Below are 12,749 nucleotides of genomic sequence, written 5' to 3'. Positions count from 1 at the left end.
ACTGATCGAGAATCTATTATCTATTACTGTACGTATCTAATAAAATCTAACTCTTATCTATGTTTTGTTACTAAAATAGAACATAAAAATCATTTCAAACTTAAGGTTATGTTTCGTAAAATTATTTAAAAAGTTAATTGAAAGTTGGAAAATTAATTGGTAGTTAAAATGTTAGTTTATTAAATTATAAATGTTTGATGACAGAAAAAAAAAGTATATTATTTATTTAAAAATGATAACTAAGAAATTTAATAAATATATGAAGAATAAAAATGAAAAAAAATATTAAAAATTAATATTTTAAAAATAATAATTTAAATAACGTTTAAAAATGTTAAAAATTATTAAAAATAACTTGTTTATTAAGTTGTCAAATAAATTTTTTAATTAATAAAAAAATTTAAAAATTAACTATGACTTAAAAAATATCACAACATGTCACATTTAAAGTCAAACTAGAAAATATATTTTAGAAACAAACATAATAAATCATATTTCATAAAAAAAAATCATTTTATTAAATATAACATAATATAAAATAACGCAAGCAAGTCAAAGTTTTAAAAAATAAAATAAAATGGACAATGAGGGAGGGGAAGATTAGACAACTCTTGAGGGACCAGAGCAGAGCTTATGGTTTAGAAAGGGTGACGGGATTTGGCGGTGGTGAGTGCGGTTCGTATGGTTCGTGCGTGGTGCGGTGATAGCTTGTGATGATGCAGTGATTTGTATGAAGACCAAATGGACGATATTTTTTGCAGAAATAAAATTCAAACTTTGTTAACTTTTAGGAGAAGGAAAAATAAATTTTAATCTTTATAGGTTTCATGCATGGTCTAAATTTCCTTGTTTCGTTTGTTCATTTACTTTTGGTTTGATTTCTTACCATTTTTACTTCCTTCACCAGTATTATTATATAATTATAATAACACAAGAAACGAGGTGCTCGTTAGCGTGTCGTGGAGCAAAAATATGATATGTGCGCACTATGAAGAAACTACGTCACGTACCAATTGTATGCATCGATGTTAATTTGTTGCTCCTCTTTGGCCGTTTATTCTTTTTCAGAAATTTCGATCTCCTTTCTCCTAATGCTTCCTTTGTGTTGAAAACACTCGCAAAAAGAATAACCTTAGATCCCTCTCACGATATTTTCCAACTCCAAATCATTATTTCCCTGTTCTATTTATAGGCACGATATATAAATCGCAATGATATATATACTACGTACCTAAATGGTGAAATTCAAAAATTGAACTTGAGTCATGATATAGTTGTCATGAGTGGAAGATCAACCAAAGTCAGCCATCCTCTGTTAATTTTCAATCTGTAACGCTTAAACAAGAACTTATTGGTCCAAGAATAATATAGGTTTTTATTTAAAATAATTGAACAATAAGTCGTTGTCATGTGAAAGGAATAAAAAAAAGGAAATGATCCAAACTGTGTAGGTTGCGTTAGTTTCTCTTTAAAGAACTCCAAATTTAACTTGTGGCACTATAGGTAATAGTGACACAAATAGTCAAATAGATTGACTCTGATAGTCGATCTATTAGCATTCCCTTTCATTTTTTTTATTAAGTTAATAGTGATATACTCTTTCAACCACCCTTAAAGAACATGCATGCATCGCCCTTATATATAGGAGATTTTCATCATGAAAAAGAGAGAGAGAGAGAGAGAGAGAGAAGAGAATTTATAAGAACACCCATCATCTTTGCTTGGGACTGGACCCCGATTGTTTCTGGTTGTCACCTTGTTACTTGTTAGTGTGGCCACCTTAATATTGGACAATCCATCCTAACCCTATTGGTTTCCCTTATCTCTCTTTCTTTTCAAAAATAAAAATGTTAAAAATATTATTGTTGAACAAGAAAAAGCCTTTTCTCAAGATAAGTTGTAAAGTGCAGATAATTAAAAGAGTTTACATTCTAAAATTAAATTAAAGTATCCACTAAACGTAACCTGCTTTAATTACTAAAAATAAATACACACACTTGTGCAGACACAAACATAATTTATTACTTTAAAAGAGCCTTATGTTCTGAAATAAATGAGCAAAACTTGGTTTCTTTCTCACACTTGGGAAGCTAGCCATTGATCTTTTCTCACGTATCACTTTCCCAAATCTACATAGAGAAAAAGAAAGAAGGGTCAGGATTGGCTTTTACCTCTCTGAATGGTTTGGAGATTGGAATATATTACCATTGTTGATAACTGAAAAGGATTATGAACCCTACTGTACCAGACAACAGCACATGTTGAATGAGGTTTATTGGCTCCCACATCAAAGTGGGAAAAGCGTATATAAAGCTTTCAAGCATGTTGAGGTAGATCAGTGGTCCACCCATCAAAGTGGGAAAAGCCTATAGCTTTCACAAGAGGCACTGTATAATAACCTAAGGTTTTCACTACTGTATTTAATGAGTAACTTTAATTTTAATTTTGTCTCCTTTAGAACGAGATAAGCATAAAAAAAGTGTAATGATGCGTCTTTTCTGAATTTAGATTAAAATATTTGGTAAATTTAATTTACTTTAAATTAAGGTGGATATATTTTTACTTTTAATTAATTTCTCACTTGAGAAAACTTAAATCCATTTCTTTTATATAAATATACAGAATCCTTTGTGTTCCATTTTTATTGGTTAGTTTTCATGAGCAATTAAATTCAAAGTGTATTAGAAAGTAGAAAGGGATATAAGAAAACTTATAATCTTTATTAGTTTAAGAGCTTTTTAGAAATTGAATGAAAAATGAGGTTTAAATATTACAAAACAAAGTTGACAAAGAGATATAAATAAAATATATTCTTTAATGAATTAAGGAGATTATTTCAAAACTGAATGAAAAATAATGGTCTAAATATTACTGGTCGTTGGATTGTACTGCAACAGATGGTGTTCTCTTTTGAACCACACAGACTCAGTTTATAAATTAAGCATATGATGATGAATTTTCTTAAATAAATGGAATTTTTTTTCTCCACAATTAATGACTTATTTCAAATTTGTTTTAGATTTTGAGAAATCGATAATTATGATGGGGCACTCAAAATCAATTTCAACTGTAAATGGTCTTGTTTGATTTATGATTGTTCGGTAATATTTCAGAACATGATGGATGCGGAGGGAAGTCCGGCGAAGATTCTGACAAGTGGCAGTGACCTCTAGTTAAAAGCATAATCTGATGTGAAAGTCAAAGAATATATATGTAATACGTGTAAAATGAACTTCGATCTATAACTATAGCCATGAAATGCTTTATATAATACGTAGTAGTTTGTGAAGCAGTTGTGTTTATAGGCCATGACCCAAATGGCAACATGGAAAGGGTTCCATAATAGTTTCCCTCAATTAGTTAACATTACTTTGATTAAGTAATGTTAACTTAAAAGATAAAGCAATTATGTTATTTTCATAACAGTTATTTTTAAGTTTTAAGTCAATATTGTTTTATTAAGTAATGTTGACTTAAAAGAGAAAAATAATATTATCTTTATAATAATTGTTTTCAAATCAGAATTTCTTTAATTAAATAATTAATGTTGACTTAAAAGATAAAACATTATTGTTTGATAGTGTTTTTAAACACGGTGCATGTAGAGGGAATTTCGGTGAAGATTTTAAAGTGAGAAGTAGAATTTTTTCAGACATCAACAACTAGCTCTTAAGTCTACTTGTAATGCCCAATTGCTTTCAAGATCTTTGATTTTACCCACAACTCAATATGTTTTGACCTAGTTCTCTTGTTTCCTTCTAGCTAATCATTCATTTGCTGGAAGAGATAATGAATAACCCTATTTAGCATAGTATGTTTATTTGCTAATGAATTGGTCGTTGTCACTCTTGGTGACAACCTTTATTACCGAAAAGTAATGTATTTTATTGGTCATTTTTAATTAAGCAAGGCTTAAATATATTTTTAATCCCTAATATATACTTAAATTTTGCATCTGGTCACTAATAAAAAATTTCTTTCTGATAGGTCCCTAATATTTAAAAAACTTTGTATGAGATTCTTGTCATTAGAAGGAATTCGTTAGTTAGCTGCTGATGTGGTGTTAACCCATTGGCAAGTGTACCAAATTGTCACAAGTAGTAAAGTTAAAATAGAAGTCTGAGTGTTGAATCCACATGGACTTTGTTTGTACTTGAGTTGATAAATACTCAATTTGTAAGCAAGAGATAAAGAATTACAATAAAGAAAAGAAAGAAAGAATTTAAAATTAAAAGGTAAGAACAATAAAATAAACAAGATTAAATGCAAATGATAACTTCACTTTAAATATGTTGGAGTCTAGCATGTCTAACTACCCTTGATGTAATATTAATGTTTATCTCTATTTAATGTTATTCCAATTTCTACCCACATCTACTAAGACAGTCAACTATAATCCCTCACGATGAAGAGTTTACTTTATCTATTTTTTCTTCCAAATTTCTTTGCAAAGATAGAATAGTAAATTCTATGAAGTATGGAGATGTATGCAGAGACAAAACAAAGTCACTTTATCTTTAACAATGAGTTGTTTAGATATTCTTCCCCAATTCTTTAGAAATTATTATTTCCCAATATATAACCCCTAAAACAAATGCATGGATGATCAGTGAAGAGCAGAAAATAGACAATAGAAACAGAAATTATATTTAATAGATAATAAAAGAAGTTTCGTTGCAAAGGTGTTGCCTTCTAGGCTCCCAACTCTTGATGGATTATGCGCTAAGCGAGCTATCCATTTCTCAACTTTTTCTTCAATATTTTTTCTTTAAGTTTTTGCATCAATCCTCCTCCAAAGCACTTGAAATTTCCTCCTATGAATCCTGTTTGTCAAGAATTACAATGATATTAAATTCTTTATTATTTCATTAAAAAAATATTAAAGTGAAGAAATTCTAATCATTCTTAGTCGAAATTGACTATTAATTAAACTCAAATTTTACAATTATCATGTGGTTGTTAACTCTACATGTCAACAAGTTACATATGATGTCACATTGAATTAAATGTGACACATAAGCTGATAATGTGTCATTTGACATGACATCATATTTTAATTAAATTAAAATAAAAATAAATAAAAAGATTTCATACGACCTTAAATTTGATCGTAACACAATTTGAATCATAACATCTCAAAAAACAACAATACAACAATAATTTGAATCATCTACTTAATTCCAAATGCAATGGTGACAACACACAACAAATCCCAAAGGAAAACCATAATGTACCTTCACCTTTCTTCTCTCAATGCTTGTCTTCATATGTTGCTTTGCTTTTTTCAACACCATTGACATATCCTCAAGATTGAATTCTTCTTTTGCAAACATCTTCTTCAATGATTGAACTTGTTCATCATACACATGAATTATTTCCTCATGTTAGCAAGTTTCTTTTCAATTGCTATAACCTAAGGTTCAACTCTTAAGGATCAACCTCCACCATACTTCCAGAACCTTGGTTTAAATATTGTGGCAAGTTATCATCTTATACCCAAAATTTACATATCTTATCTTCCTTCCTGCACATTATACAAGAGCCACTAAAAACCATAAAATGAAATACAATGGAAACGAAAACAAAGTCAAAACAAACTAGGTCAAAAGTAAAAATTTCTTATATTTCACCAAAGCAAAAATATTTGTTTAAATGCTTTTTGGTTCGAGATGTTAGTTGGCAAGTCTGAAACATCTCCATAACATTGAACATCCACAAGTTCTGTGAAATTGATTTTGACTTTTAATTTTTTTTTTCATTGTTGATGAAAATAAAGTTCAATTTTATAATTTCAATGGATAGAAAAAAAATGAATGAATAAGCCTGTGACAAGTTAATATGTTCGCTCTAATTAAAGTAATATGTAAGGATGAAAAAGAAACAATTCATTTGTGTGAAAGATGTACAGTTTCGTACGGATTATATATATTAAGATCACATATGCAGCAATCTAAAGATTAAATCATTCTTTTATATAATAAGATGATTGTTTTTTTCTCAGCTAAAGAATAAAAATGTATATGATGGAAAGCTCAACAAGATACTTAAAATTGTGTACCGGGACCTCTTAAAATAATATCTTTATACGTGTATATAGAGCTAAAGGAGGAAAGGGAAAGTAGATTTTTTTTATTTTTAAATTAGCATAATTTTATAATTTTTATGAAAATAAATAAAGGTAATAATTTTATTTTTAAAATTATCAAAATAAAAAGTATTTATTAAAAATAAAAATATTATCATCCTTTTTGTTTTTCTTCTCAAAATCAACTCTTAAACACACCATAAAGAAAATAAATTCTAACATACTTTTATATTGGTATTCTCTAACAATAGTACAATCACTTGTGTTAATTTAATCTATTTTTATACGATATTCTTTTGAATAATTTTGTTTTAAGTTATTTTTCTGTATCTATTTAAACATGAATATGTTGTTAAAATAAAAATTTTAAAATATCCTTAAATATAAATTAATTTATTCAAAAATCAAACGTGTTATTATTTAAAAGAAAAAAATATTCTATAAGAAAACATAACTCAGTTGATTAAAAATAATATATAAATTATTATACATCTCTATATCCTATTTTTGATTACCACGCATGAAAAAATCTTATGTTGCTTTAAGACTAGCCTTGAATTAACTCCCACAATCATAAATTTTTATTCTTTTCATAAAAAGAAAACAGAAAAGTTGTATGGAAATTATCTAGATAGATTAGCAAAATTAGTTAAGACGTGACATCTAGTGGCTAAAACAAGACACAAGACACTGTAGTTTAAGATTAGGTTCGTGCATTAGCTTTCGATAAAGAACCATACTTTTAAAGCTCAACTAAATTAAAAACCATATGATTCTCAGTTTGACAGAAACCAAAATCACGTTTTATATAAAAGAATTCAAAAGAAAACCTATTTCGCGTACGTAACAATTTCTTATTCATCATCCAATCTGTTCTCAATAATTAATTTTTTACTTTGACGCACTCTAATCAGTTTTAGTGAGTACAAGACTATTAAAGCTAAGAGGCAAAATATTTTCAATCAAATTTTGAAAAAAAAAATTATAGTTAAAATATAAGGACTAAAAAGATTATTTTCAAACTATAACAACTAAAAAAAAATTGAAATACAAATTATAAAGACTAAAAAAATCACTTTCAAAATTATAGAGACTAAAAAAAATTAAAATATAAATTATAAAAACTAAAAAAATTACTTTTAAACTATTGGAATCAAAAAGATAAATAGTAAAACTATAAATACCAAATAAATAATTTAACCTTTAAAATGAATATGACCATTAAGTGTTTGATGTCAGATTATCTCAACTTGACCTATGTGGAAAATGTGTGCACAAGACAATAAGTATATTTAAGTTAAGGCTACATATTATAGTTTTAGCTTGAATATAAATGGACGTCAATAAACATGAATCTTTGAATCAAATTTAAGTACATTATTAATAAATTAAATAATTTTAAATTTGAGTTTAGATATTCAGTTATATTAAATACTTTTGAAATAGTTATCTTACTTATAATAATCTTAATCTCTTCTAATAAAATTGTTTCTCATGAAAAATAGCCAACTAATTTCAGGTTGTGTGTGTTTGATTAGGTAGTAAACAATTAAAAATCATGATACTATCATGAAAAATGGAAATTCGATTTTTATTACTACGGATTCAAACATGCTGTTATACACTTCAAAGCAATTTGCTCTCAACAACATTTCAATAAATGGAGAATATCATCCTTAACTAACTAAACAATGAAAATGACGGTTTTTCCTTTGAATATGCAACATCCAGGGTAATATCATCACAAATAATTCCTAGTGAGAATTGACATAGCAACTCAATTGCTTTTGTTAATTAATTATCTTCCTAGAAACAGAAAATACAAGAGGAGCCCCTTGCAAATTACAATTCTTGGTTATATTTAAGTCATCAACAAAGTAGGTTCTGGAAAGTTGACAACATAATCAAGGCTGGTAGGATACTACAACAAAGGTGAAACTTTAGACTTATTGGTACAGTTGGCTTGAAGTTGATCGTTCTTTCGTGAGTGTAAATTAAATTTAATGTTGTCCCAAGTTAGATTCACATTCAAAAGATGCGTGTGATAGAAATACATATTCTTGACTTTAAATGATGAACTAACTTGTACATAGTTTAATACTGTTATTCTTAATTTAATTATTGCATTCAAGACTAAAAAAAACGCATGTCCTAGGCTTCTAAGCTCTAATGATATAATATTTTTCCTCCCATTTTATGAACCTATATTTTCTTCATCTTTCTAGTCCATATGATTTTAAATGACAAAAAAAAAGTCATTTTATTAATTACCCCCAACAAACCTATATATGCTTTCTAGTATTCTATAGCACCCACTAAAATGTTTTTTAATTACCACTAATCGTTACTTTTTCTCTTTTGTAGACAGTTGTAACTATTCACCACTTGAAAATCAAACAATTAACAAATTCACATGAAGAAAGGAAGAAAAGTAATTCAATTATTTTTCTTATTTTTAAGAATCAAAAGCAACACAGATACAAAAGTTTACAATAATTCACTCATACGATTTAAACAATTAAATTAAACACTTTATAAAACAATCCAATCTAATACTAAATAAAGAAATTATCATAAATATACGTTTAATTTTTTATCGCATTTAACTATTTTTTTAATCACGCCATTTGTAATAATTTTTTTCCTTTTTTTTATCTTTCTTTTCTTACCACCCAAATGTATAGAATGTGATAGACCTTTAATTTTCTTAAAATAAAGAAGACATATCAACAAAGACAAGTCTTCAACCCGTACCATAAAAAAGACAAGTAGTGTTCATCAATTTTTTGTGTATGTCAAGGGATAATCAATTTTGCCCTTCTTATCATCATCACAATTCATTGTGTGGGTCTAACAATTTAGGATTAAGGAGGAAAGGTTAGACAGCTTAGAACAAGGCTTTATTTCATCACAATCATATGTGATCCATGCCCTTCCCTACTTACCTTCAAGATTTTAAGTACCATATCAAGCATCTCCAGTTTTTACTTCTCTCTCTAGTCTTTTTGAGTCTAAAGTCTTCACCTCACTCTTATCCTAAAACACAAAATTCCCACCCAAGTAAACCCTCTTCTCAACTATAAGTACCCTTCACAATTATTTTTTTTCCAAAACGTGGCACTCCAAACACTTCTCTCTCATAATTCTCTCTCTAAAACATTGTTATCAAAACCCTAACTTGAGAGTATCTTCCATCACACATGACACGCGGGCTGAGACTCCTCCAATCCGCGGCAGCGCCACCGCCGGAGGCCGTGGCGGCCGCTGTCGAGTCCGACTTTGTCGTGATCTTGGCGGCGCTCCTCTGCGCCCTCATATGCGTGGTAGGCCTCGTCGCCATCGCGCGCTGCGCCTGGCTCCGCCGGGGAACTGCTGGAAGCTCCGCCGCCGGAGCCGTATCATCGCCGGCGACGGCGAACAAGGGCCTCAAGAAGAAGGTGGTGAATTCGCTGCCGAAGTTCACCTACGCCGACGACGGCGACCGGCGCAAGTGGTCGGAGTGCGCGATTTGCCTGACTGAGTTCGGCGCCGGCGACGAGGTCCGGGTGCTGCCGCAGTGCGGCCACGGGTTCCACGTGGCGTGCGTGGACACGTGGCTAGCGTCGCACTCATCGTGCCCCTCGTGCCGCGCGCCCTTCGCTGTCGTCGCACGCTGCCAGAAGTGCGGCCACTTTCCGGCGGTTGCATCCGCCTCCGCCGCATCGGAGTCCAAGGCCGTCGGTTGCGACAATGCCGCCGTTAGCGCTGCGAATGCTAACCGTAATAATGTTATTATTACGAATGGGTTTAGTAATTACGGTTTCTTGCCATGAAAGCCGGTCTAGTAATTACGGGTTCGCATGTATTATTGTAGATAAAGATTAAGAGCTTTATTCGTCATAGTGCTTCTTATCTATTAGGAATTTACGGGTAATCCTCTTTCTTTTGTAGTAATTTGTATAGAGTCAATTTTTTTCGGCATGGATAAGAAATTAAGAATTGCAAGCTAGTATAATTTGTGTAACAGTTCTTTTTTTCTTTTTTCCCTATCTTTTTCTTGGAGAGGAATTCTTTTATCTTCTACTCGTGTTATAATTACAAGGGGGAAAAACGATAATGTCACCATAATGATTTTTATCTTCTCAATCAAGTAGAAATTACTTAAGTATGAATTTTAAAATGATTATCAATGATAATTTATTGTGAAAACTAATAAATCTATTTATATATAATTAACAGGCTAGGTTCTTTTTGTACTATCAGTATATTTTAATTAGCTTAAATTATAATATTTAAAAAAAAAATATTGATTAAGGAATAAATAATGGAAATATATTAAAAAGAGAGTTATCCACATACTTTCATTACAGCTTATAATTTTTAATAAAAATACTTATTAATCAGTGCTCTTTGTATATGAATTGAGCGTGAAGTTTTACTTAAAAATGATAAATTAACCATTTGAATCCGGTTTAAAATATAATTTTTGACACAATTGATTAGACTGCTTAGTCTTAAGCATGTTATAATTAATTTTACTTAAACCTGAGAAATTAGTCATTGAAAAGGGGTTTAAGATATATTTTTTTGACAAAATTGATGACACGGCTTACTTTTAACTTCTAAGCATGTTAATCGAGTATTTTTCCTTACGCGTTTGCGAGTATAAAAGAGAGAAAACTAACTTTTATAATTTTTATATTTTGAAAAATATTAATATTTCACTCTTAATTTAGATTGTCCTTCATGATAAAAGATATATATCAAGAGAGAGAGAGAGAGACTTTAAGAAAATGATGAAAGAAAAATAATTTGAGTGTTGAAAATGGCTTTTGTCTTTTGTATTTTTAGAAGAAAATCAAGAATTATGTTGTAGCAATATTATGTGGTAGGCATTGAAGAAGCAATGAACATGTAATGAAATTCGTGATCACCAGCTCGATAGGTGGACAAAATAGAGATGGAAACCAAAGTAATGTGATGCATGTCATATTGTATCCAACAAAACCAGCCAGCCAGCGTGATCTGCATGCGCTGGTTTTCATTCTCACTGTGTCAGTGTGTGACGACTCGTTTCTGCATGTCCTCATTTTTGTTATTTTGTTTTATAGGGATACATAACCCATTTTACCCTACTAGTGGGTTTCAATTTTGATATAGTAGGAGCATATTTTACTAATACTTTTTATAGTAGTTTTTATTGTTACACGAAATTTCATATAATTCTAAATAGTAATTCCTAAAATTTGGATATAAGTTTAGTTTAATTTTAAGGATTTGTTTGATTTGCTAAAAAAAACAGACATGCAGAATAATACTCAGCAAGTAATTGAGTCACATGATAATTTTTTATATTGTATATTGTTTGGCGATCAATGTACAATACAGGTAATTTTATGTTGTATCTTGTTGATGTGCTTATGTACGGGACATAATAATATGAATTTTATTATAATACCCTTTGTATTGTACGCTTATAAGTAAACAAGTTTTTCCGTTTCTTCAAAGTCCACTGTCTATTTCGTCCAGTGTCATTAGTCGCCGCTGCAAGCGAAAGCAAGCATCGCTCTTAGTTTCGCAAGGATATCCCCTTCCACAATGGGGTGGTTCATGATGAGCCAGAAGAACCAACTTGGCACCACCGTTGACATGTCCCTGTCGACAAAAAGTTCAGCACGACAACGCTCAATGATTTTTCGGTGCTGACACACTTCACTATGGAGAAGATGGTGGCGTTGGAAGGGGAGTTCGGTGCGAGGGAACAATTGGTGGTTTGAAGGAGCGCAATGATGAGCTTGTTGAAGGGGGGAGGGTGTGGAGATCGAACCAAGAGAGGAACTCGAGGAGGACATTGACGAGGGAGGCCGGGGAGAGGTGGTTGTCAGCGGCAAGGTAGGCATTGGAAAAGGCGAGAATGGAGAGGGAAGAGCGATCTGAGAGATCTGCGACGAGGGATGTGGCGAAGGTGAGGAGAGAAGTGAATAAAGATAATATTGTATTTTTACTAGACACGGAACAAAAAGTTATACTCAAGTTTAGTGAGTTACAAGTTTTTTGATATTTATTCAATCCATCATTTTTTAGTTTGTACTATTCCTCAATCATTTTTTAAATCAAACGTTAGACAAATATTTTTGTATTGTCCAGTCCCTTATTTTTTAGCGAATCAGATATACCTTAAAAGTTTATGTGTAAAGTGAGAATTATTTTTTATTTATATATTTTCGTCATATGAATAATTAACATGAAACATTTCTAATATACTTGTTTACATCAAAAAGCCGACATTACAAGTGGAAGCTGATAACTAATTAGAGTGTGTCCGGATATGTGTTGTATTCGCGTTTAACAGAAAAATTTACATTTTTCAAATCAAAAAAATCAAAATTATATTGGAGCTTTAATTTAAACGTTAGTTGAGTTAGATTTAACTTTAATGGAAACACACTTTTAATAATGAATTGTCCAATAGAATTGTCAATAATTAAAAAAAAAAACTTTAATATTATTTTAGAATTTAAATTTAAATTTAACTCAGCTACTATAAATTAACTTTTGAACATAAGTTAAAGCTCAAATTTTGAAATTGAATATATGGTTAAAAACAAATGTTTGTTTGCCACATTTCTCCCAAGTCCCAATTATTATCAAGTACCAATATTTGTACCAATTCTACCAGTGAACG

General features: G+C 30.3%; 1 protein-coding gene across 1 annotated transcript; it reads left to right on the top strand.

Moving 5' to 3' along the window:
- Positions 1–8,983: 8,983 nt before the first annotated feature.
- LOC100786769 (RING-H2 finger protein ATL8) lies at positions 8,984–10,076 on the top strand. Its single transcript, XM_003533356.5, has one exon. It carries the CDS (start codon positions 9,286–9,288, stop codon positions 9,895–9,897), a length of 612 nt encoding a protein of 203 aa, XP_003533404.1. The 5' UTR covers positions 8,984–9,285; the 3' UTR covers positions 9,898–10,076.
- Positions 10,077–12,749: the final 2,673 nt, after the last annotated feature.

The sequence above is a fragment of the Glycine max genome, chromosome 9 (genome assembly GCF_000004515.6).
Source record: "Glycine max cultivar Williams 82 chromosome 9, Glycine_max_v4.0, whole genome shotgun sequence".
Taxonomy (NCBI): Eukaryota; Viridiplantae; Streptophyta; class Magnoliopsida; order Fabales; family Fabaceae; genus Glycine; species Glycine max.
The sequence above is the reverse complement of the archived record's forward strand: the minus strand, read 5'-3'. Positions and strand labels throughout refer to the sequence as shown.